Source organism: Protomyctophum bolini, assembly GCF_963924005.1.
Source record: "Protomyctophum bolini genome assembly, chromosome: 2".
Taxonomy (NCBI): Eukaryota; Metazoa; Chordata; class Actinopteri; order Myctophiformes; family Myctophidae; genus Protomyctophum; species Protomyctophum bolini.
In genome coordinates, this window is record NC_137863.1 from 4,549,442 (window position 1) to 4,575,693 (window position 26,252).

Here is a 26,252-nt window from a genome sequence, read left to right on the forward strand (position 1 = left end):
CCAAAGAAAATTATAATCAGATCAAGCTTTTTGAAACCGACTCCTCGCCACTCCTCCCGACACACTCGGTTTGAGCAGATATATAAATGACGGCGCCGGACTGCAAGTTGGGATGGGAGTGGAATTCAGGCGCCGTCTCTAATTATTAATAGATCTATGCCCTAAGTGTGTAGGCCGTAGGGAGAGTGGCGAGGAGTTAGTCTTAAAAACGGGGTGTACCAAATGCACTCTTCACCGGTCCGTTTTTTTTAGTATAGAGGGCTTTGAGTTTGCAGCTCTAAAAGAACAAATAAACTCGCGGTTATTTTTTTTTTTCATAATATAACGATTACGATGGGATATAACGATCATCGTCCCATCCCTAGTAGAACGATGAAGATTCCCATCATCTTCATCAACGAGTGCTACCGCTTTCTCTCCCCCTCCTCCTCCTGGTACAACAGTCACAACACACGTTCACATGACAAGCATTACAGACACACAAGATATAATTATTATACGGCACTATGTTGTGTAACAACAGGTTAGGTAGCGTTGGAAAAGGGTTAGGACGACATCAACCAAACATTACATTACATCCTAGGGGTGTCAAAAAAAATCGATTCAAATTAGAATCTCGATTCCCATAACGAACGATTCAAAATATAGATTCATAATTTCCAAAAATCTTTTTTTTACAGTTACAGGAGTTTTCACTACATGGTGTTTGTGATGTGAAATGTAAGCTTACACCCTAATCACAGTAACATTTCAAGTTACTGTAGTATAGTTACTTCAGTTGGCTGGAGTAGATTGTGATGAAATCCTATGTATTGAATCGAGAATCATTTTGAATAGAGAATAGTTTTGAATCTGGATTGAGAATCGAGTTCAATCGAATCGTGACCCCAAGAATCCGAATCGAATCGACTCAAACTGCCCCATGGGGCGATATGCACTGAGAGGAGCCAGACTCAATCTGCCTCACAGGGCGATATGCACTGAGAGGAGCCAGACTCAATCTGCCCTATGGGGCGATATGCATTGAGAGGAGCCAGACTCAATCTGCCCCATGGGGCGATATGCACTGAGAGAGGAGCCAGGCTCAATCTGCCCCATGGGGCGATATGCACTGAGAGGAGCCAGACTCAATCTGCCCCATGGGGCGATATGCACTGAGAGGGACCAGACTCAATCTGCCCCATTGGGCGATATGCATTGCAAAAGGCAGATGAAGGCTGGATATGCGAGGCTAATACTCCCCTGCACGCTATGGTGGTTGTTAAGTCTACGCATGAAAAATAAATGTTTTTAAGACATAAAAGGAATCTTACATGAGGCATACATACATACACGATCACTTTGTTTGGGATGTGGCCACTTTATATATATGAAAAACAGGATGACAAAGAGGTTTTTATCGTGGATAATAAGTCAGGCTGTTCACAGTTGTTCTGCCGTCCCACCCCCCCCCCCCCCCCCCCCCCGTGAAATCTTACCAATATAATTATACTGTTTAGGCTCTCTGTGCACAACTGTAGTCCCCGTTTGAAGAAGGGGTCACACCTAGAACTAGGCCGGACACAATTCGCAATTAATTGAGATTAATTCATTATAATCGTCACGATCATTTCCATGTTCAAAAAGTGGTGGAAATAGCCGATCTACAAGCTCATAATGCAATTAATTAATTAATCGGAAAGAAAGATGGAAATCTAGGTTTAGGCCAGCACCTACGCAATGTCATTTAGTGAAGAATCGTGCAGCACTAGTTGGCTGTCCAATTCATTTTAGTTATTTTGTTAGTTTATTTTTTTTAATAAATATGTAATATTATTTAAAAAATGTTTTTTTTACCAATGATTTTTATTTGTGTTGCATAATCGTCAACGACCGAAACACCAATCAATCGCTAAACTCACTTATTTGAGCGAAAATTAAAAAAAGAAAAAAGGCAGGAAAATGGAAAGAAGAAATGGAAAGAAGAATGAAAGGTACACAAAGTACATGCATAAACTTTCCTTAATGATTATATCTGGTCTCAGACGTATTCATTTATGATTTTCTCTAATATTAAGGCTATTTTTGCAGTCAGTTTGTATTGAGGTTGGGGAGAGGGGGTCGCAAGACATGGCCAAAACATTTCCCGGGGGTCCCCAGCCCAAAACACGCAGAGAACACCCTGCAATTATGTGCTTTTTGTGTTGTCCTTTTTACCCCTTATTAATAAAGAATTCAATCAATCACAACTGGAAGAGCCACCAAGAAAACTGGGACTCCAGGTATGCACAGAGCTGATGAAAACCAGTGTCAACAGCTTTTCCCTATAATAATAATAATAATAATAATACTCACATAAATGACTTAGTATATAATGGTCATAATAACATGATAGCACTCTTAACGCCCTTATGTGTCGTTAAAGAGGATGGGGGTTGAGCCAATCATAGGCTCCGTAAGTGGTCCGTTAATTGGTACGGGGTTGAGCCAATCATAGGCTCCGTAAGCGGTCCGTTGGTACGGGGTTGAGCCAATCCTAGGCTCCGTAAGCAGTCCGTTGGTACGGGGGTGAGCCAATCCTAGGCTCCGTAAGCAGTCTGTTGGTACGGGGGTTGAGCCAATCCTAGGCTCCGTAAGCGGTCCGTTGATACGGGGGTTGAGCCAATCCTAGGCTCCGTAAGCGGTCCGTTATGGTACAGGGTTGAGCCAATCGTAGGCTCCGTAAGTCGTCCGTTGGTATGGGGGTTGAGCCAATCCTAGGCTCCGTAAGCAGTCCGTTGGTACGGGGGTTGAGCCAATCCTAGGCTCCGTAAGCCGTCCGTTACGGTACAGTATAAATGTGCTTTAAACGGCAGAAGAAGAACAACCCGTTTGTTTCCCAGTTTCTCGAATCGTAGTTTAGAGACAAACATGCAAAAGTCCTGTCTTCAGTAGAGGAGCATCCGATCCGATGGGCTATGGGTTCCTATATTCCATGTTCCACATCTTCAAAAGTCCTGTCTTCAGTAGAGGAGCATCCGATGGGCTATGGGTTCCTATTATATTCCATGTTCCACATCTTCTCGCGACGCCGCGGTCCACACAAGTCTGTGGGCGGCGTTTTCAAAACGCCATGTCGATTCCGAGACATATAGGGAGTGTGTGTGTGTGTGTGTGTGTGTGTGTGTGTGTGTGTGTGTGTAGGGTTGGGAAACTTTTAGGGTTTTAATGATTCCGTCTCCTAAACCATTCCCCGTCTCAACGGTTCCATTCCGTAACGGTTCCCTTTAACCATTCCTACCAAAGGGGTTCCAATTCCAAAATGGATCCCGACAGGTCTGTGTAACTCAAGAGTGTACCACATTTTACACTCTTCCCGAGTGTTATTGTGGTGGTTCTTGAAAAAATAATAGAACCACTGGTATTGAACATTGTACTGTACATACATACCGTACGTGAAGTCCACGTCATGCCAGCCTCTGACAGTGTGACGATGAAATGACCCATTTCTGGGGAAAACGGTTCCAAATGCGATGATGGAACCCATACCGATGCCGGTGTCCCTTAATGTTGGATCCCAACCCTACTGTAATGTAGGCGGAGAAGGGAGGAGGGGGGGGTACCAGTGCAGGTCTTTGAGACCACCAGACAGGGAGGGGGAGGATGGGTGGGGGGGGGGTCTTTGAGACCACCAGACAGGGGGGGGGGGGGGGGGGGGGGAGGGGGGTCTTTGAGACCACCAGACGGTTGACCGTTGGTTCACTTCAAACAGGAATGCCCATCCGATGCTTCTTCTTCTTCACGGTCTTCAGGCCGGCGAGCCGACGGACGTCGTCCTCGTCCGACTCGTCCATCTCGTCGTCCGCAGAGAAGAGGATCTGAGAGGGACAGAGAGGACCAGAGGACAGGTTAGAAGAGGATCTGTAGAGGGACAGACAGAGAGGACCAGAGGACAGGTTAGAAGAGGATCTGTAGAGGGACAGACAGAGAGGACCAGAGGACAGGTTAGAAGAGGATCTGTAGAGGGACAGACAGAGACAACCAGAGGACACGGTTAGAAGAGGATCTGTAGAGGGACAGACAGAGAGGACCAGAGGACAGGTTAGAAGAGGATCTGTGGAGGGACAGACAGAGAGGACCAGAGGACACAGTTAGAAGAGGATCTGTAGAGGGACGGAGAGAGAGGACCAGAGGACACGGTTAGAAGAGGATGTGAGGGGGACGGACAGAGACAACCAGAGGACACCATTAGAAGAGGATCTGTAGAGGGACGGACAGAGAGGACCAGAGGACACCATTAGAAGAGGATGTGAGGGCGCTCACTGGACTAGCGGTCCAGGCACATCATGCCACATAGAGGCTCTGGCCTGACAGCGCGTCGCGTGTTCGAGTCCCGTTCATGACGACCTCAGCTGCATGTCTCTCCCCCTCTCTCTGTCTACTGGAAAAGGTTCCCCTATAAAGGGTCATCTTAGAGGGATGGGGAGGGACGTACTTGTTGTGTTGTGTATGTAATGTTATGTATTTTAAAGTATTGTTCCGTTCAGTGTGAGAGGACCTCAGTGGAAATAAGTCTTTGGACCTTGAATCGCGAAATGTTGTATTATGATTGCTTTTCTAAATAAATCAAATCAAATCTCTCTCTCTCCCTCTTTCCTGTCTGTCTTCACTGTAACTATCAATAAAGGCACAAAAGCGAAAAACTAAAAAAAAAAAAAAAGAAGAAGAAGGACAGAGGACACGATTAGAAAAGGATGTCTGAGGGACGGACAGAGAACGAGAGGACACAAGTAGAAAGTGTGGCTCTGCTACTCTTGGTGCTAGTGTGTGTGACGCTTAGTATGACTTAATTAAAAAGACAAGAATACGGAGTTAAGCGGTTCTTGACAGACATCGACGATAAACAAAATGTTATTAACCTAGGATTTATCTACATAATGTACTAAATCCATTTCAGGTGAAACGTGTGACTTCATGTGTTGGTATTGAGTAGGAGAACAGAGCTGTTTTTATAGGCCTGTTAAAGTGACTGGCTGTGGCCGTTAGCTGGAGTGATTAACAGCCTGTGTTTGTACTCTCTCTCTCTCTGCCAGAGGGTTAGTCAATAATGAACTAAAGACCTACCCTTTTTAACAAGGCTTTCCCCCAAACACACTGATTCTATTCCTTGAGCCATGCCCTCATGTTCAATAACTGTTTTCCTTGATGCTAAATTGTGTGCTTTTGCCTACCGTTTTATATTTTTTGTCTACTAGGAATCCATTACTATTATTATTATTGTTATTAATGCTCAGTACAGACAGGAGAGGTCAGGATGAATGGTGCACACACGGTCCAGTGACCGTCACACACAGGTACAACTAGAAACAGGTGCTCCTCGGAGCACAGGTCTCCACCAGGTCAGGTAGGTTCTTGTGGGTCAGCAATGTGGGGTGGCAACGCTTTTCCGACACACCAAAGGTCCGAAGCGCGGGGACATGCGATGTGAAAATGCAATGGTCTGATATGCGCTGCTCCCGTGCTTGCGGTTATGGTTAGGTTAGGGATTGAGGTTTCGGATCAATAGTATGTCGGAACTCGGAACTAAAGCCTGTACCCAGCAATGTTAGGAATTCAGTCATTACATTACAGAGGTGAGTGGAAATCTGTAGAAGTTGAGGGGTTAATGGTGATGAAGCACAGACACAGTTCGTGATTTGAGGGGTGATTTGAGGCGTGCTTTGAGGGATGATTTGAGGCATGATTTGAGGCATGATTTGAGGCATGATTTGAGGGATGATTTGAGGCATGATTTGAGGCATGATTTGAGGCATGATTTGAGGCATGATTTGAGGCATGATTTGAGGCATGATTTGAGGGATGATTTTGACACAGACAGTGGGATACAAACAGCCACCGTGGGCACAGAGACAGTGGGGGCCAAGCTGCCGGTTTGCGTTCTCTCTTGAAAGACCCTGACATTTAAATGTTCCAACCGTTGAAACATGCTTGTTTCAACCTGTAGGCCTGTAAACGAGAGTGCAGCTCAGGCCAGGTGTGTTGGTAACCTGCGTTCCGTTTTACCACCCTAAATACACTCACCCGTCCTAGAGCCACAACACTAGGGCGAGCGACCATGCTCTGGCACCACCGAAAATGTAAAGGAGCATTCAGTGATTTGTTTGATTTGGAAAACCCCCGGTCCGCCCGCCCGGTAACAAGATGTGCACATGCACGCACTACAGTGGGGGGGAGACGCAACAGACCAACAGCATGTATGTTTCTATGTCAGTCGTTCTCAAACATTTTCATGTCAAGGACGCCCAAAAATATATGTAATTGGCCGCCCAGAAGCAAAGATTTGAGTTAAAAAGAATATATATTCCAAATGTGCGCCACATTTTCACGAACAGGAGACCTACAAGCTCGTAGTGCGGCACTCGGTGCCGCACTATGAGCTTGTAGATCTGCTATTTTTCAATAGCTAAAGTATAACATAATGCTTTAAACACCCGCCCAGAATGGGCTAATGAGAGTGCAGCTCAGGCCAGGTGCGTCGGTGACCTGTAGCACCCTAAACACTGACCTCAGATTCAGAGTCGTCGTGGGAGAGGGTGACCTGTATCACCCTAATCACTGACCTCAGATTCAGAGTCGTCGTGGGAGAGGGTGACCTGTAGCACCCTAAACACTGACCTCAGATTCAGAGTCGTGGTGGGAGAGGGTGACCTGTAGCACCCTAAACACTGACCTCAGATTCAGAGTCGTGGTGGGAGAGGGTGCGCCTGTAGCACCCTAAACACTGACCTCAGATTCAGAGTCGTGGTGGGAGAGGGTGACCTGTAGCACCCTAAACACTGACCTCAGATTCAGAGTCGTGGTGGGAGAGGGCGACCTGTAGCACCCTAAACACTGACCTCAGATTCAGAGTCGTTGTGGGAGAGGGCGACCTGTAGCACCCTAAACACTGACCTCAGATTCAGAGTCGTGGTGGGAGAGGGTGACCTGTAGCACCCTAAACACTGACCTCAGATTCAGAGTCGTGGTGGGAGAGGGTGACCTGTAGCACCCTAAACACTGACCTCAGATTCAGAGTCGTGGTGGGAGAGGGTGACCTGTAGCACCCTAAACACTGACCTCAGATTCAGAGTCGTGGTGGGAGAGGGTGACCTGTAGCACCCTAAACACTCACCTCAGATTCAGAGTCGTCGTGGGAGAGGGTGACCTGTAGCACCCTAAACACTCACCTCAGATTCAGAGTCGTGGTGGGAGAGGGTGACCTGTAGCACCCTAAACACTGACCTCAGATTCAGAGTCGTGGTGGGAGAGGGCGACCTGTAGCACCCTAAACACTCACCTCAGATTCAGAGTCGTGGTGGGAGAGGGCGACCTGTAGCACCCTAAACACTGACCTCAGATTCAGAGTCGTGGTGGGAGAGGGTGACCTGTAGCACCCTAAACACTCACCTCAGATTCAGAGTCGTGGTGGGAGAGGGTAACCTGTAGCACCCTAAACACTGACCTCAGATTCAGAGTCGTCGTGGGAGAGGGCACGCCTGTAGCGCACTTTGCCGTTCCCCCGGGCGTCCTCTTCCCGCTCCTCCAGCTTGTCTTTTTTCCGGTGTTTCTTCATGAGGAAGTTGTCCACCACCCAGAACATCAGGGCCTGGCAAAGACACGGTAAAGACACGGTAAGTCACAGACAGTCAGATAGTGTTCATTTTGTCGACTAAAGCCATGGCAAAAAATGTTCCTCCTAACACATTTCACTGAGGTGACTAAAATGTGACTAAAACTAAATTAAAACTATTCAAAAGACTACGACTAAAACAAAAACTGACAAAAACAACACTGCAGTCAGTGTTCATTTTGTCAACTAAAATGCAGACTACCTTTTTTTCTCCCCCCCCCCCCCCCCAAATACAAAAAATAAATAAAAACGTCAACAAATAAAAAGTAGACTAGAATATCATGGAGGGACTAGCGGTGAAGAGATCCAGTAGAACTAAGACATTTTTTTTAATGCTTTGTTGCTCGATAATAGGCTAGCCGGTCTACAAATTGAAATGTATTTCGGCAGATTAAAATAATTAATGCCCAGTCTGTAGATTTAGTCAACTAAAAATATATGATATTTTACTTTAAAACGGACTAAAACTAGGCTAAAATTAAAAACATTACACATGACTAGAATAAGTTAGCGTCACGTAGCCAGACAATAATCACTGCGTTGGCAGATTCGTCTGGCTATGCGAGGCTAAACGTATGTATAAAAGTATGAACAAAACTAGGTGGGGTGGGGGTAAGGAGTAAATATATACATATTTACAAATAGTATACATCTCCAATGCGGTAAGTACCTGTGAGGCAATAGAGCGTCGCAGTGCCCAGGAAATGATTCCTCATATAATAAGACTTTTCAAAAAGTATTTTATTTAAAAGACCTTTTAAGCGTCGTACAAAGCCAACTCGAGTTGTGACAAATCATCACAACAAACTCAATTTCTTTGGGCCGATCAAAGAATTAGAAAAGAAGAAGAAAACGGCAGGTTACAACACTTTTTTTTGTTGTTTTTCTTCTTTGTAATTATTTGTTTGGTCCAAAATGTTGTGTTTGTGTTGTCATGATTTGTCACGACTCCAGTTGGCTTTGTCCGCAGCGTAACAGTCTTTAAAAAAAATACTTTTTGAAATGTCTATGAGGGAAAAATGCATTGGGAACAGATTGGGAATGATTTCCTGGGCCTGGCGTCGTCATGAAAGCGGGCGGGACTGGGACGCTCTATACAGCTAAAATACAGAAGGTAACACTATTTCACCACAAATTAAGTGCCCCACATTAAGGCCTAGTTTTCGGTAAAGAGGTGACCACTGAAAACTACAACATGACGTCAAGCCGGTGGTCACCGCTCATATCTCGGTTACCTCTCAACCGAAAGCTGGACTATGGGTAGACCTTTAGTCTACACAGAAAACGAGGTGGAGGCTGTACTGCCTGCTCTATAGTGGGTAGGCCTTTAGTCTACACAGAAAACGAGGTGGAGGCTGCAGTGTACTGCTTGCTCTAGTATAGAGGGTAGTGAGACCAGGGTTTGAATTCTTACTGACCTCAGTTTCCTGTCAGTGTCTCGCTCATTTCTAATGAAGCAAACATTGCCAAAAGATGTATAAAAAATAAAAAATAAAATAAGACTGTTAAGACAAATTTTGGGCACTTTATTATATCATCTGTCAGGTGGAAAACTGTTGCTGTTCAGGGTTAAAAATTCAAAAGTAGCAGATCTACAAGCTCAAAGCGCGTCGCTTCACATCACGATTCAAGTTTGCAGATCTGCAACTTTTTAAACTTGTGTTGTGGTGCTGTAGTATGACCAAGTATGTAGTATGACCAAGTATGTAGTATGACCAAGTATGTAGTATGACCAAGTATGACCATTCATTTTAGAGAGAAAACAACCAGTTGATATGGATACAGGAGGTTTATGGCCGGCAACAACGAGGTAAAGATAAACTTTATAAAATCACAAAAGGAAAATAAGACTCTTACGTTAACGAAGAATGGAACGATGAGCATGACGATGGCCAGTTCCAGATGAGGATTCTCTATGGGGAGAGCTATCTGTGACGCACACACACAGTCGCACACACAGTCGCACACACACACACACACACACACACACAGTTTAACACACATACACTATTTGACAGACAAAAATGCGTGACCAAAATATCTCACTCACTAATTGTCTTGAGATTTTAATCATGTAAGGTCACGTGTTGTGAGCTTCATTTTTTGATTTTTGTGTCCATTTATATTTATCTATACCTAAAACATCGGCTAACATTCGTAAAACATAGTCGTGTTCTAAAAAATACATACTGTACATGATAAAACACATGTGGTAAGTACATGTATATCCGCTATTTTTGACAATTCATTTGACTCATTTTTAAAAATCTAAGAAACATTTTTCAACAGGGATGAGGTTCGAGATGTTCTAATAAGGTTAAGCGTTGCTGCTGACCTGCTTCCACTGGGGGATGAGGAGGATCTTAATAATAGGTCATAGATGATAAGGTTAAGCGTTGCTGCTGACCTGCTTCCACTGGGGGATGAGGAGGATCTTAATAATAGGTCATAGATGATAAGGTTAAGCGTTGCTGCTGACCTGCTTCCACTGGGGGATGAGGAGGATCTTAATAATAGGTAATAGATAATAAGGTTAAGCGTTGCTGCTGACCTGCTTCCACTGGGGGATGAGGAGGATCTTAATAATAGGTCATAGATGATAAGGTTAAGCGTTGCTGCTGACCTGCTTCCACTGGGGGATGAGGAGGATCTTAATAATAGGTCATAGATGATAAGGTTAAGCGTTGCTGCTGACCTGCTTCCACTGGGGGATGAGGAGGATCTTAATAATAGGTAATAGATAATAAGGTTAAGCGTTGCTGCTGACCTGCTTCCACTGGGGGATGAGGAGGATCTTAATAATAGGTAATAGATAATAAGGTTAAGCGTTGCTGCTGACCTGCTTCCACTGGGGGATGAGGAGGATCTTAATAATAGGTAATAGATAATAAGGTTAAGCGTTGCTGCTGACCTGCTTCCACTGGGGGATGAGGAGGATCTTAATAATAGGTAATAGATAATAAGGTTAAGCGTTGCTGCTGACCTGCTTCCACTGGGGGATGAGGAGGATCTTAATAATAGGTCATAGATAATAAGGTAAGCGTTGCTGCTGACCTGCTTCCACTGGGGGATGAGGAGGATCTTAATAATAGGTCATAGATAATAAGGTTAAGCGTTGCTGCTGACCTGCTTCCACTGGGGGATGAGGAGGGTCTTAATAATAGGTCATAGATAATAAGGTTAAGCGTTGCTGCTGACCTGCTTCCACTGGGGGATGAGGAGGGTCTTAATAATAGGTAATAGATAATAAGGTTAAGCGTTGCTGCTGACCTGCTTCCACTGGGGGATGAGGAGGATCTTAATAATAGGTAATAGATAAGGTTAAGCGTTGCTGCTGACCTGCTTCCACTGGGGGATGAGGAGGACCAGGATGATGAGGATCTTCTCAAACATCATGATGAGGATGTAGAGAGCACACTGCCCCGCCCAGGCCACGCACTGCACCGGCTCCCCTAAGAACAAGAAATAATAATAATAATATGAAATTGGCTGCCGACCCCCCACCGGGAACCCCCTCAAGGACCACTGGTGGTCCCTGGGCCACTGGTTGAGAACCACTGGTATGGCATATTTCAACAACAAGGCAGTTCAATGTGCTTTACACAGAGCATCAGGCATAGGAAACAATCATACAATGGCATTAGGATGCAATAAAACAGAAGTTGATAGGCCTGTTGAGGTCGTGTTACATTCATTTAAAAGAAGCCCCAGACCAGCCCAGACATGCAAGTCATTCTCACCAAACATTGGTTTTCAAGATTTCAGCGTGCACATTTTCAAAACACTTTTATCAAGAAATGTCTTTAACCCATTCTGACCTGAGATCAGATTCATACGAGGTTTCCACTGGACACACACTGGTCTGATTAACCCATTCTGACCTGAGATCAGATTCTAAAAATGTCAGTCGTTCTTCGATTTAAAAAAAAATAGCAGACCTACAAGCTCATAGCGCGCCACTCGGTGGCGCGCTATGAGCTTGTAGATCTGCTATTTTTCAATATCTAAAGCATAACATGATGCTAACACCAAAATGGGTTCCCGTTCAGAATGGGTTAAGCATTATTAACAAGGTTCTTTAGCATATTTTCCAAAACGTGTCCATAGAAAATCTCATTACCGCAGTCTCATTGTTTTTTTTCCTAATGAATACATTTTATATTTTTACTGAACGTGAATGTGGACAAAGCAAAAGGACATATTGTTCTTGTTCCCGTCTCTGCTTCTGTGATTTATGTCCTGTAATGTATCTTGTAAGGTATTGTGTTCATGTCTTGTCTGTATCTCAAACGGTGACGTCATGGACACAAAACAAATTCCAGTGAAAGCTGACAATAAAGTTGTGTCGTATCGTTAAGTTACAGATCCGGTTACAGTGCAGAAGATAAAAGAAAACAGAGGACAGTGTAAGGATCTAGGAAGTGGAACTGGAGTGATATGCTCCACTTTCTTGTTAGTAAGGACTGGGACCGTACAATATTATACACTTATCCGAGTACAACATTTGCCTCAGATAAGTGGAGCAGAAGTAAAATAATGTAAAATTGGAAATACAAAGTATTAAATACCTCAAACTTGTACTTAACACAAATCTGTGAATATAATATTATTCTTTCAGAGTGAACGTTTTTAACTCATCTTTGCTTCTGGGAGGTCACATATGTTCAGATGGTGGTCGGTCGGTGGCCGAATACATTTCTAATTCTGGGGGTCCTTACATGAAATAGTTTGAGAATCACTGACATAGAAACCGTTTTTTTTCCCAGAAACCTGTAGAATTGTTAAATTTTGGTCAGGTCTAAATGGGTTAAGTACAGTACGTAAGTATATGCATTTAGTTACTTTCCTCCACAGCCTGCAACGCATATCATTACCACAACAATTATTGTCTTAATCATGATACACAAACTGTGCAGGACATGACAATGCAACACTGCTGCAATAAGTGGTGTGGTGTAGGGGGAGATACTGCCCTCCGCTGGACGTTATGGGTATCAGCCAAGTGGAGGATGGCCTGTACTCAATGTTCTTCTAATCTGGAACTAAACAGTCCACCAGATACCATTCCAGTCCGTCTACCAAAAGGACCTTGCTAAATCCTATAGTCCGGCAGTCGGGGTTGACGGGTGGGAAATTTGGTATATTATAGTCCTTTTTATTGGCCTAAAATATTGTCTATATACATATATTTATGAATCCACTTGCTGACCGGCTGTGGTGTGGGTATTAGGCAATTTATTTTATAGGGGTTTCTTGTGACCCTACCATTAACATCCTATGGCAGGCAAAAATGTCAAACTCTCCTTTTGCTTCAAGTAGCTTCATGATTCTGAATCCATTCCAAGCATTAGTTTTGCACAGAAAAAAACACTCCTTGGACTAAAAACGGCCATAGAAGTCATGACAAAGGTCAGCACATTTGGGCAAGTGGCTATTGCTGTGGCTGTATGTATATAGACAATATTTTAGGCCAATAAAAAATAAATACTGTAAATACCAAATGATCCCACTTTAAACAAAAGAAGCCTGTCGGCTGCCGGTCTACTATGGATTTACAGTGCATTTGATTACAGTGGTTCTCAGAGGTCCTTGAGGGGGTTCCCACTCTGTATGATATCATAATTTTAATCACATTACCCATTTCTATGTTGGCATTTCATGCTGCGCAGCGCAGCTTGTACATCTGACATTTGTTTTTAAACCTTGAAAGTGATGCATTTTTTTTTTTTAAACACAAATCTTCTCTTCTGGAGGTCACTGGCACCAAACATTTTCAGAAGCACTGCATTAAAAGGGACACTTCACCCTTTTTGCAAAACAAATATATGTGTTAATGATGTTTCGTCTTTACAGTCGCGCACATTTATCCAAATATAAATATAAAACATCTCAGCATATATATAGCTTGTTGCTTAGCAGAAAAGGGAAAACAAATCAGCTCTAAAGATATTTTAAAATATATTTTCGTGAACGGAAATGGCAGCTTCCGTTACTCAGCTCATTCGGAGATTGTGGAGATCTACAAGCTCGTAGCGCGCCACCGAGTGGCACGCTACGAGCTTGTAGATCTGCTATTTTTGACTGACATAGAAACATGTTTTTTTCAGACCTCAGTCCAAAATGGGTTAATACATAATGTCCGGTTCAAATAAGCGAATAAATAAACTAAAAGAAAGCGATGTTCTCTCTCTCTCTCTCTCTCTCTCACCGTATTCTCCAAAGCGTAGAGACTCCCACTGCCTCCACTCCACCACCACGCTGACCGCCCTCACCCCGGCATAGATCAGAAGCATGCCCAGAGACGCGTCCAGCAGGAAGTTGATGAGGTATCTGGAAGGGAGAGGGAGAGAGAGAGAGATTACACAAATAAGTTAGCGGTTAATTGATTTGTCACACAGATAACTGCAATTAGCCATTTAACCTGTTTAGACCTGTTTTTTTTTTTTCGAAGTCTCCTGAACTTGAACACAGTATTTTGCGTTGAACAAATTTGTTTTAGAAATACAATGTCGTTACACACCGCATCTCCACTAGCTAAATTGTGCTGGGTTGTGCCCCGAAAATAGCTGATCTACAAGCTCTCAACGCGTTGCGCTGTGACGCGTTGAGAGTTTGTATATCTGCTATTTTCGCTATTTCAGTCCAAAAGTGCTCTCTTCTTACGTGATTTCAGCCCCTGCCTCTCTCTAACGCTCTCCATTTTATTCATGTTTCTTTATTTTCTTATCATTTTTATCCCACGATTTTGCAACCCGTTTTTCACCCCCTGTGTCAATCATCTAATGTGATCCTGGGCTCTACACACCCTCCACCAACCTAGTCCCCATATATGGGGGACAAGGGGAGAGCAACGGACTTGAACTCATGCTTCCTTCATGCCTGAGTGTCCAAGTTGCTCCTTTACACCTGACAGGGGGGAGTTTCCCTGGTTGGACGTATAGCGCGTGGAAGGAACACGTTATTCCAACCAGTTCCTTTCCCCTCCATCAGGCGCCCCGGCTGGCCAGGGGGAGGCAGTTTAGAGACCAGGATTGATTTATTCATGTTTCTACTAGGGCATTCACTTCTAGTCATTTTTACTAGTTGACTAGTTTACTAGTTGTTTAACTACCTTTTTGGAAATAAATATTTGTACATTTAAAAACTGTGCACATGGTGACTATAACCATAATCTACCTGATCTTGAGGCCTACAAAATAAAAAAATAAACCTTTTTTTTAATCAACTAGTCAACTAGTACCAGCAGGGTCGACTAGTGGATTTATTAGTCGACTAGTAAACTAGTCGGCTTAATGCCCTAGTTTCTACCGTAACTCACAGCGAGCAGGGGTCCTCCTCTGTGAGGTCAGACAGGAAGACGTTGGCGAAGTGGATGAACAGCATCCCGATGGCCTGTTTGGACGTGTCCAGGAACCTGGGAGGAGGAGGAGGAACAGTGGAGGTGAAATCAGTCTTATTCGCACCACATTTCCAGCTCGCAAATCTACCACTTTGGATGCTTCTGTGCGACGCTGTAGTGCAGTGGTTCCCAAACTTTTTTCGTGTCAAGGAGGGGTGCATACTTAGTTTAGACTAGTCATTGGTTAGACATGGGTTAAGGTTAGGTTTACAGTAGGGTGAGGGTTTGATATAGGTTGTAGTTGTATATTGTATTGTAAAATCAATGTTAATGTTTAACTCTGAGAGTGTACAAATGGATTGGTTTTGAAAAGGACATCATCCGCTTGAGATGCATCGTCAAAATACAGCAAAAACAGTAGACGGAACAATACAACAAATCATTCCATCATGCATACAGTGCATAAACGTTGGACAAGTTGCTGTCTTTACTCACCATATCTTCCAGGGTCTCCGCTCATGCTTGGGCTCCCTGAAGCGTTTCACTGCAGAGCAGACAGACAGACGGTATGTGAGTTATTACTGTAAAGGCTTAACATTTAAGGCATTTACAGTACTGAGGTCGATTTAAAAAAGGCTTCTAAATCCTGACAGTTTTCTGGAAAAAAAACCTCATGTTTCCGTCAGTCGTTCTCAAACATTTTCATGTAAAAGGACCCCCAAGATTATTATGTAATTGGCCGCCGACCCCCCCATCTGAAAATATCTTGTTCCAGGGACCCCCCCCCCCCCCCTCCAGAAGCAAAGATTTAACCTAAAAACGTTTGCTCTGAAAGAATACATATTCAACGATTTGCGCCACATTTTTCAAAAATAGCAGACCTACAAGCTCACAGTGCTCAGTGCTGTGAGCGGCACTCAGTGGTGCGCTGCGAGCTTGTTGATCTGCTATTTTTCAATAGCTAAAGTACAACATAATGCTTAAAACACCAAAAGGAGTTCCCATCCAGAATGATTAAAAGCATTCTCTGCTACCATATCATATCATATATCATATCATATCATACTGTATCATATCATGGCCACATGATGATTCAACTGGGAAAGGTGTCGACATGAGGTGCATCTAGATTACCCTTAAATTAGAATTGAGAGTGAGGATTGAACACACATCATGCACTCAGTGCAAGTGAGAGACACACACACACACACACACACACACACACACACACACACACACACACACACACACACACACACACACAGATCAAACGGAATCCCCCCCCCCCCTAAGCAATTCATTAGTTTACACAGTATATCACAGGGCTCCAGGGAGCTGTCCAAAGGGCCTGCTCTGCATTCTAACAGTGTTTGTAAATGTAATGGCAGCTTTTACTTCCCTCCGATGCACCGTGGTGGTGTGAACTCTAATTCCCTGCCCTGCGTCAGAACAATGCCCGGCCGGCATTATTTATGACGATATCACAGGGATGGTCTGACTTCTGTTTTCACTTCCCCATTCGGGTCGTTTATTAAACTGTCAACAGCAAATCTTAGTAGTTATGATGCATAATGCAAGTAAAGTGTATGAGTCAGTGAAGCAAGGGTGAGACTCACTGGAGCAAGGGTGACATGCTATTTGAGAAAGGTTCGACAGTGCAGATAAAAACATAAAGGAACAGTTTTGATATCGATATAGCCGTCATCGGTGGAGAAACGGAAACCTTGCATGTCCATGAAATGCAACGGAAATGAAGGTCTACGAAGTTCGCGATGCGAGCTTGTATATCTGCTATATGTTCACTGCTTTTGTAAGAGATCCATTCAGAACGGGAACCACCTTTTGGTGTTAAGCATTATGTTATGCTTTAGCCGTTGAGAAATAGCAGATCTACAAGCTCATAGCGCGGCACCGAGTGCCACACCAAAACCGTGAAAATGTGGCACAAATCTTTGAATACATATTCTTTCACAGCAAATGTTTCTAACTCAAATCTTTGCTTCTGGGTGGTCCCTGGAACTACATATTTTGAGATGGGGGTCCGCGGCCAAATACACATAACTCCGGGGGTCCTTGACATGAAAAAGATTCAGCACCACTGTAATAGAAACATACGGTTCTTTAGAAAACGGTCATGATTTAGAAGGCATTTGTAGAATCGTCCTCAGGTCTAAATGGGTTAAACATTATTGTCTGGGCATTAAAAATATGGAGATATAAGGTTTCTGCCCGACAGCAACGAATGATGAGTTTGAAACGACAGCAGCTGGTAATATAATACAACATTTTAAGCAGCACAGCAGAACTGCAGAGAATCTGAATCCGACAAGCTATAAGCAATTGGGGAAATGTGAAATGGAAAAGTGAGTCGGACGACTACTGTATATTCTTTTGTGTTTGGTATTCTATGGGGCCTCGCCTAGAAACGTATGAATACAGAATCCATATAGAATATGAACCCAATGTTGTACCATGGTGCCTCGGCCGACCGGCTTCTACTTAACCACTCATGTCAAAGTAGTTTCCCTATTTTGGGCAAATCATTGAAGGCAAATCTTAAAAAAACAAAATAAAAACACGTCCGTGTGAACTGAGTGGTGCAACTCCCCTCTCCCCCTGCCTCTCTCTCTCTCTCTCTGTAATAAGCACTAGGCAACAGTGCAACACTATCTCTCTCTCTCTCTCTCTGTTTCTGGCACAACAGCACCACTTTTGCCCCTACTGGTACTCATAGCCACACACATAGGTTAACACATAGGTGAACACGGACATTGCTGTTCCTTGTAGTGTGGTTGGTTGCACCACTAAAAAATTAACATTTAAAATGGAGGGTATGCGCGTGACATCATCATCATCATACCAGGAAGTTATGCGGGAATGCCTACTACTGAGTGGCAAAAAAAACTACTTTCTGGCCTTGACCGCCCATACATCCACACAGAAAAGTCCTATTTCATTGCATGAAATGACTTTAAACAACATTAAATTCACTTTGTCACTCACTGCGCAAGTGCGCATACCCTCTATTAAAATAACAAGATCGACAAGTGTTGCAATATGTAATGCTGCATTCACACTAGGTATAGGTAGATACAAAGATACCATTATATTTCTCAATGGAAGCCAGCGACATGAAGATAATAAGACAAAGACAAATCCAGTTACAAAGCTACAGAAAACCAAAACAAAGGTTGGGCAGCCAGGTTTCAACTTCAGCTGCAAAGACACAAATATGCTGCTGTGTGGTTTTGTACGCATTGTGAGCGATTTCCGCGACCTTTTAACCCATTTAGGCCTAAGGCCGATTCTAAAAACGCCTCTAAATCCTGACCTAAGGTTTCTGAAAAACTTCAAATATTTATATAGCAGCATGTGGAAAATGAACGGAGAATCATTTCCTGGGCCCTGGTAGGGGGCGGGACTGCAACGCTCTATATATATATATATATATATAGGACTGATTTATGGACTTATTTTATTTTTAATTAATCTCTGTGTGCGAGAAACGACATGATGACAGTTTTAAGAAGCCTCTGAAGGCAGCAGTGTCAGCTATGTGTGTGGCTGACAATAGTGGCTTGTTTTCCATCGTGTGTGTCAAACTTCTATGACACAGAGATGCCAGTAGGATGAGAGAACTGCTCGTCTGACCAATGCATTGGCTTTGTTTCTGTACTGGATATCTTAAACTCACAATCACAAAAGTGTAATGAAGTTGAAGTCCAGATCAAGGAAAGGTTTAAAAAAGTGTTGAGAACACAACCACGGATTGATTACAAGAGCGCTCCTGGAGAATGACACAACACCAAAGTATATCATGACATGATCTCCCAATTACAAGTTTCTCTTATACAATTTGAGAGAGTTCCCAAAATAAAAACGCACATGGTTGAAAAGCAACAACACTCCTTTAAAACATGGCCTTATATGGCTGTTCTTCCAGTCTGCTAGAATTCACACAAATAGGTTTTTGACTGCTGGTAACAGGTGAAAGAGTTATTCACCCTACTACCTCTGTCAGCAGTTATCTTACATGGACTGAAATGTCATTTTCCCATTACATTTCTCCAACACCGGCCAGACACCAGATGTGGCAACTAAACACTAGGATGAAAAAAGTTTTTCGACCTCAGTTTTTTTTTTAGGGACGAAACCTGAAAACGATGATGAAAACTATAAGAAAATAATGCTGACAATTTCGTCAACAAATAAGAAATAAATTACAGTAGAACTAGGACAAGTCATTTTATGCTTGGTTCTGTGTCATGCTCCGAATCTACAAGCTCACAAGCTTGTAGCTGATTTGCTTACAGATCTGTCATTTTCGCTTGAAGATCTGAATGAATGAGGCATTGTTGTGATGACTCAATCACGGCCTGTGATTGCCGGGAAAATAAACTGTAAATGTAGAGAACTATAATCATACATTTAGTCACCTAAAACTACACATTCAGGTGATTAAAATGTGGCTAAAACTAAATGGAATTTCATTCAAAAGAAATACAATAACTAAAACTAAATAAATTACACTGAACGACATGGCGGTCAGTACATTCTAAGTGTACGATCTGTGATGTCCATGTTTTTACAACGATCCAATTCCCTTATATTACATAAACTCAGTATGGTGACAGCAGTCACAGGACGACCACATCATTAGTGGCCACGTGTCAGAAACGACACTGGGAGAGGGGGGGTGGCCTGGCCTCTGGCTCTGAATGCACGGCAGGCCGGTGGCGGTGTGTCTAAATAAACATTAACCCAAGGGCTTTCCAAGTCCTCGTGTGTGTATGTATGTATGTATATGCTGTGAACTGTGACCTCTCGCTTTCCTGTCGAATGGACTGAATTCTGCGAGGACAGACAGACAGACACACACAGACACCCCCGTCAGCCGCTTGGCATGCATTTGGATGTTGGGGATATTTGATGCAGGCAAAGACAGACAGAGGAGGAGGAGGAGGAGGAAAGAAAAGGTAGTCGACGAACATTTTGTGTCATAGTTTTTGTTTGACGAAAACACCACTGCCTGCCTGGCCTGGAGGCTCGGGCCACGGCATGCAGAACCCAGCCCCAGCTTAACACTGCTGCCTGGCCTGGAGGTCTCGGGCCACAGCATGCAGAACCCACCCAGCCCCAGCTGAAAACACCACTGCCTGCCTGGCCTTCGAGGCCCAGGTCACGGCATGCAGAACCCTCCCAGCCCCAACTGAACAACACTGCTGCCTGGCTTCGAGACTCGGGGCACGGCATGCAGAACCTCCCAGCCCCATGCAGCTGTACATTCCTTCCCTGGTGCTGGGGAGGTTAGGCTGAAGGCTCTAACTCTTAACCGTGACACTGAAGTATACTGGACCACCACCAGACAACTAAGGACACTGAGGTTCTGGGCAGTGCTAAAAACACTGGCTTTGAAGCAGGAAACCACAGTGGAAACAAGGACTTTTTGTGTTCTCCTTTTCAGTGATAGTAAATAGGTTTGTGTTCTCCTTTTCAGTGATAGTAAATAGGTTTTCAATGTAATGAGTCCCGGGATGCAGGGATGGTCTTTTAGATGAGTTCCAGGGACATTTTATGAGTCCCACTTCAACGATGTATAGGAGTCATATTTTGCCATTTTTACAAATTACAGCATTTAACTCAGATTCATTTAATCTATATGGTTATAATGTGCTTATAATATTCATGTAGAAAACAGAAGAATAAATCATTATTATAACTAAAGCTAGCAAAATAAACTAGAATAAAAAACAGCACAGTAGTACAGTAGTGCATCCCGTGGATGCAGAGGTCGTTGTTTTATTGCGTCCCTTATCTATAAACTGCGTTTTGGGATGCAAAATGCACCCCATTTTAATCTCTCGCCTTTTAGCGCCGTTGTAAAATTGTACCACTGACTGTACCATTTTGCAAACTGTTAATAAGTGTCCAATCCATCAAAAGCTGCTCTACTAGTTTGAGTGTAATGGTTCATAAACGCTAAAGAGCATGATTTACACACATTGTGTCATTTGCCAAAGGCAAATCAGCTTAATCACTCAATTGTCTACGGGTTGGGGATAGAAGGAAGGAACACAATGAATATTCGAAGCAAAAACAAACGAATTGGATCAATAATATTGCCCTGGCGTCATTGATTAACCCAGGAGCTGTGATTGGATCATTGTCCACTTTCTCTCGGTCAGCACCTAAGTGTCTGATAATAGGACAGCTGGGCTGGCTCCCCCGTCTCACATGATGAGAGTACTGGCAGTATGTCGTCTGTCGTGTCGGGTGGGAACTTCTTAAGTCTTAACCCATTCTAGGGGGGGGAAGTTGGGAACCCCTTTTGGTGTTAGCATTATGTTATAATTTAGCTATTGAAAAATAGCAGATCTACAAGCTCGTAGCGTGCCACCGAGTGGCGCGCTACGAGCTTGTAGACACAGAAACGTAGCTTTTTCAGAAAACTGTCAGGATGTAGAAGACTTTTTAGAATCTGATCTCAGGTCAAAATGGGTTAATAATGTCCAAAACTGTTACTCGTCAGGATTCAAATTAATTCACGTAACCATCAAAAGTAGCAGAGCGTTGAGCAGCTTGACGTCGATCTTCCACTTCTGACGCTTTTGCGTGTCGCTCGCTGTAGGCGTTAATTTACGAGAGAAAAAAAACGTAACAAAAACTAAATAACGCACATAAAGTTGTTAGAAAATGGAGATAAGGTTTCTGCCCAACAGCAACGATGTACTCACTGACATAGTAGCGTATAGAAGGCATGTAATCACACATCAGTGCAGTGAATGAGCATGTGCTCACATGTCACTGTACAGACATTTAAATAACATCAGTGTACTGTAACTGTACCAGGGCCGACATGTATTCACACGCACGTGGTGTGTTCCGTGTACTGTACAGTACACACACACACACACACACACACACACACACACACACACACACACCAGTGTGTAACACAAAGGCATGTTACAGAATACAGACTCAGACCGATCGTCGACATATTTTTTGGGGGGGTAGAATGCAGACAGTCCCAGGCAAACGATCACTGATGCTTTATATGTCTGTCCATAATATGACCACGGAAACGATTACTTAGTTTGAATGTTCTCATCATCACGATGAAAATGCGCAGCTTTGTGTCTGTCTGTCTGTAGAGCTATATGCATAGGAGAGCCAAGTCCCTCATCATTGTGATGAAAGCAAGGCGCCGCTCCCTTCACACGGGTGTGATTTTTACTTATTTAGGACACAAGTGTCAGCTGCATACAAGGACCACAATGGAAACAAGGCAAAGACCTCAGGCCTTTTTAGCATCATTGTATAATCATACCACTGTGTACTATTTGCAAAGAGTTCACACACACACACACACACACACACACACGGCTGGCTTGCAGTCTTCACTATACTCAGTCACACACCAGTGAACTCACTGAACTGTAGATAGTACTACCGGTAAAATGAACACATCGGGGGGGTTGAGCTGTACAAAAACAGTGTATCGTAGAGTATCGTTTAGAAAAAGTCAAAGGTATCAGAACCGAGCTACAGGTGATAAACTCTCTTGCACGTAACATTTTTAGATAGGGCTGAAACAAGACAACAACTGCTTAAATCAGGCTTAAATAAAATGTACTAGTCCAGTCAGTCAACCCCATGTCCACATGCACAGTACTGCATCCGTAAGAATGCATTGGGAATGTGAAAGCATGGTACTGGGCTGGCTGACTTCATAAGCTTTGTAAGCAGTTGAGTCTCAAGGACACTTCGACACTTAACTCCGGGGGAGCCAGCCCAGTCCACAGGGATGGAACTGGGAGGGAACCTTCCAGTCAGATGGTTCCCATCTGTTCCACTGACTCTAGCACCTGGGCCACTCACACATCAGTGTACTGAAGACACAAGAAATAATAATACTCAGTTTACTCACACATGGGTGGCAGTGGCTCAGTGGGTTAGAGTGAACCCTGTGGGCTCCCCCAGAGTTAGTGTGGAAGTGTCCTTGAGCAAGACACTGACTGAACCCGTAATTGCTCCCGATGTGGTTAGTTGGTTGGTTGGTGGTGCCTTGCATGGTTTCCTCTGGCATCGGTGTGTGAATGGGTGAATGTAATGCACAATCTAATGTAAACTTAAGTGCCTTGGATAAAGGCGCTGTATTAATGCACCGAGGCGTTATATAAATGCACCAGTGTACTGAAGAGTAGACACTAATAACACACACATCAATCAAAGTGTACTGAATGCACCAATAATACTCACACATCAGCGTACTGAAGGCCAGCAGGGCGAGCAGCCCCTGCAGGAAGATGCCGAAGGAGTTCATCAGGGCGCCATTCTTGCAGCCGCGGTCGGGGTCGGCGGTGGCCGACACGTTGGTGGAGAAGACGGCGGCGGCGGCGGGCCCAGCGCCGGCCACGTTGCCCCCAGACAGCCCGCTCACAGACATGATGATGATGATGGAGGTAGGGGTCACTGACTGAAGAGGCCAGTCCAGTGGATGATGAAGGTTATAAACACTAGGCTAAGTGGATGTGTTTGTTTGTTTGCGCTGTGGCACACAGACAGATGTCAGTCAGTCAGTCCTCCTGCAGCTGTTTTGGTCAGCTGGTGGTGATGGACCCATTTAAAAGCAGGAAGGTCTTCCTCAGTGACAGATGGCAATGAACCATCAACATCCCGCTGGTCTGTTTGCAAACTCATCCGCTTCTTAACAATTCCCCACATCCACGACTGACTTGAGGCCGTCTTTACACATGTTAATAAATAACGCACATTGGAGGAGCGGAGCAGCCCAGCCAGACAGTAAAGCAAAGTCAAAGCCCTGATATGAGGAAGAGGATGTTGAACTGAGTTTTTAACACACTAAACTTGACGCCTCCTCTCCTCGTCGGGGTTCAACAGCAGCAGGGTGACACTGTCCTCCTGACACGGAGCCGTGACCAGAACAACAACACGTAGAGTAGCTGCTGCTGCTTGCACACTTTGATGCAACAAACGAAGCACTGGCAGCTGTTATTATAATAATAATAATACTAAAACGAACCGTGGTGAAGCTCCCGTTACTGCTGCTGCTGTGCTGCAGCTGTAGGGTCATCCTGATTATATCCTCCTCCGCATGAGCTGCTGAATAGCCTCCGGAGAGACGACCCGACCCGCCGGAGATTCATTCACTGTAGCATTGTTTGTTTATGATATTCTAACACAAGCCTGCTTTGTTAAAAGTCCATTTATCTAGGGGGGGAGGGGTCCGTTTTAACACGCGAGGAGGAAGGAGAACATCTGTTGACGTATTTATTTTTAACGTCAGGCGATCTCTGCGACTACCTACCTATCGCTCGCGCTGGCTAACACCACAGGCTAGCTAGCTTTAGCTAGCCGTTAATAGCTAATAATGTTCCACCAACAACAACCAACCTAGATTCTTCCATTACAGCCTGGCTGTCTGCCGCCGCCGCCGCTTGGGAACCTCTAGCTCCTCCTCGGCCGCAATGCAACGACCGACGCGCGAAAGGTGTTCAGGGTTCAGCTCCGACGCCACGGTCCTCTCGGTGTGACATAACAGTCAACATGTACAAAGTGGAATATGGGCATTTTTTTTCCAGCTGTTGGAGCATCGCGTACTTCCAGCTGGGGGATTTTTTTTCTTCCTCTACAGTGGGAGGATCATGAGGATGCTATTGGTCAAGCGGTGGCCACTCATGTTGACAGACGCACTGTCACGTGATTGACGTCAACCCCAAAGGCACTCTGGGAGGTAACAGGACAACTCACCCCGTTTCTGTTTTTCCTCCCAGAATTTCCCCCAGTGAGGGGTGGGAGAGGCTCGCCGCTGGACAGCAGGCGGCTGGATTTTGAATTTCTCTAACTATAAACTTTCATGACAGCAGACAGCCCAAGTACAAATATAAAAAGCACTTAACCTGCCAGTTATATGTCCATTTATTGGAAACACCCAAGTTGAGCTCTTCTATGATTAAAGCGCCAAACAGAAAAAGATAAGGAGGGACTTGAAAGCAAAAGGAATGCCCATTTAATTATGCCCATAGCAGATGTACCCATCATAGGGATGGATGCAGTGGAAGACCAATATTGGAAAATGGTCACAGGAAAAATGGAGAGACTGAATGAAGGACTATAGTTTAGGCATAATATATTCTGAATTACCAAAAAGAGGACACATGCGCGCGTGCATGTCGTGGATGTGCATGTGTCGTGCGCGTTTGAATTAAATTAATTTGTCAAAAAAGTTTGGCCGCTACATCCACACGTGATCTTGTAAATCGGCTAGTTGAACTATTCAAAAATGTTTTTCTTTCAAAATAGGGCCTTAAATATCTTCAGATGGGGTATCGTGGACGTCAGCAAGGGCATGCTGTCACAACGGGTTCCTAACGCCAAATAAAATGGCTTCAGATCTGACCCAAGTCTCCTGAGGAGAAGTCTGAGGCATGTCCTGGACGCGTTATCACCACCAACGTTCAAGGATGTGTTTACAAAACATTGCCGGGTTTGTTTACAAACATTTCAGGGTTTGTGATTTGTTTACCTACATTGTGGATTTGTTTACTGTAATTTTGATATTTGTTTATAAACATTTGGGATTTGTTTATAAACATTTGGGATTTGTTTATTAACATTTGGGATTTGTTTATAAACATTTAGATATTTGTTTATAAACATTTATATATTTGTTTATAGACATTTGGGATTTGTTTATAAACATTTTGGTATTTATTTATAGACATTTGGGATTTGTTTATAAACATTTTGGTATTTATTTATAGACATTTGGGATTTGTTTATAAACATTTTGGTATTTGTTTATAAACATTTTTGGCATTTGTTTATAAACATTTGTGATTTGTTTATAAACATTTTGACATTTGTTTATAGACATTTGGGATTTGTTTATAAACATTTTGGTATTCGTTTATAAACATTTGGGATTTGTTTATAAACATTTGGGATTTGTTTATAATTTATTTTAATTTGTTCATATCGTTACACAATGCACACCATTAACTTCTAGTCTAGTCCAAGTCCAGTCCTGTAAAATCACTTTATTTGGCATTATTGTGAGTTACAGTTTGTGTGAAATGTCACAAATCAAACATCCATGAATGCATCCGACAGTGATATTTAATAATGATCTACATTACATTACATTTACATACATGTATTTGTACAGCACTTTTCATGACTTTTCAGAGCTTTACAGAGCAATAAAAATCACACCTGTGTGAAGTGAGGGGTGCTCTCGTCGTCATACTGTACACCATCTCA

At 43.6% G+C, this 26,252-nt stretch overlaps 1 protein-coding gene across 2 annotated transcripts; it reads right to left on the minus strand.

The window, feature by feature from the left end:
• Positions 1 to 1,472: 1,472 nt before the first annotated feature.
• Positions 1,473 to 24,574, minus strand: stimate (STIM activating enhance). 2 transcript variants are annotated; one of them, XR_013966120.1, is made up of 9 exons: positions 23,229 to 24,574; positions 15,462 to 15,510; positions 14,946 to 15,041; positions 13,836 to 13,957; positions 10,967 to 11,079; positions 9,485 to 9,556; positions 7,460 to 7,603; positions 3,049 to 3,836; positions 1,473 to 2,975 (listed from the first exon to the last, which is right to left on the minus strand). XR_013966120.1 is itself a non-coding variant. In XM_080793380.1 (8 exons), the coding sequence occupies exons 1-8, from the start codon at positions 23,413 to 23,415 to the stop codon at positions 3,723 to 3,725; spliced, it is 897 nt and encodes a 298-aa protein (XP_080649506.1). In that variant the 5' UTR covers positions 23,416 to 24,574; the 3' UTR covers positions 1,473 to 3,722. The 2 variants fall into 2 exon arrangements, 1 of the variants encoding a protein (XP_080649506.1); XM_080793380.1 differs by having other exon boundaries at positions 1,473 to 3,836.
• Positions 24,575 to 26,252: the final 1,678 nt, after the last annotated feature.

Coding starts and splice junctions, on each gene's coding strand:
- stimate (XM_080793380.1), bottom strand. CDS start 23,415: ATGTCTGTGAGCGGGCTGTCTGGGGGCAACGTGGCCGGCGCTGGGCCC. Junction 15,042..15,461: donor CGGAGACCCTGGAAGATATG/GTGAGTAAAGAC, acceptor TCCTCCTCCCAG/GTTCCTGGACACGTCCAAAC. Junction 3,837..7,459: donor ACGACGACTCTGAATCTGAG/GTCAGTGTTTAG, acceptor TGTCCCTCTCAG/ATCCTCTTCTCTGCGGACGA.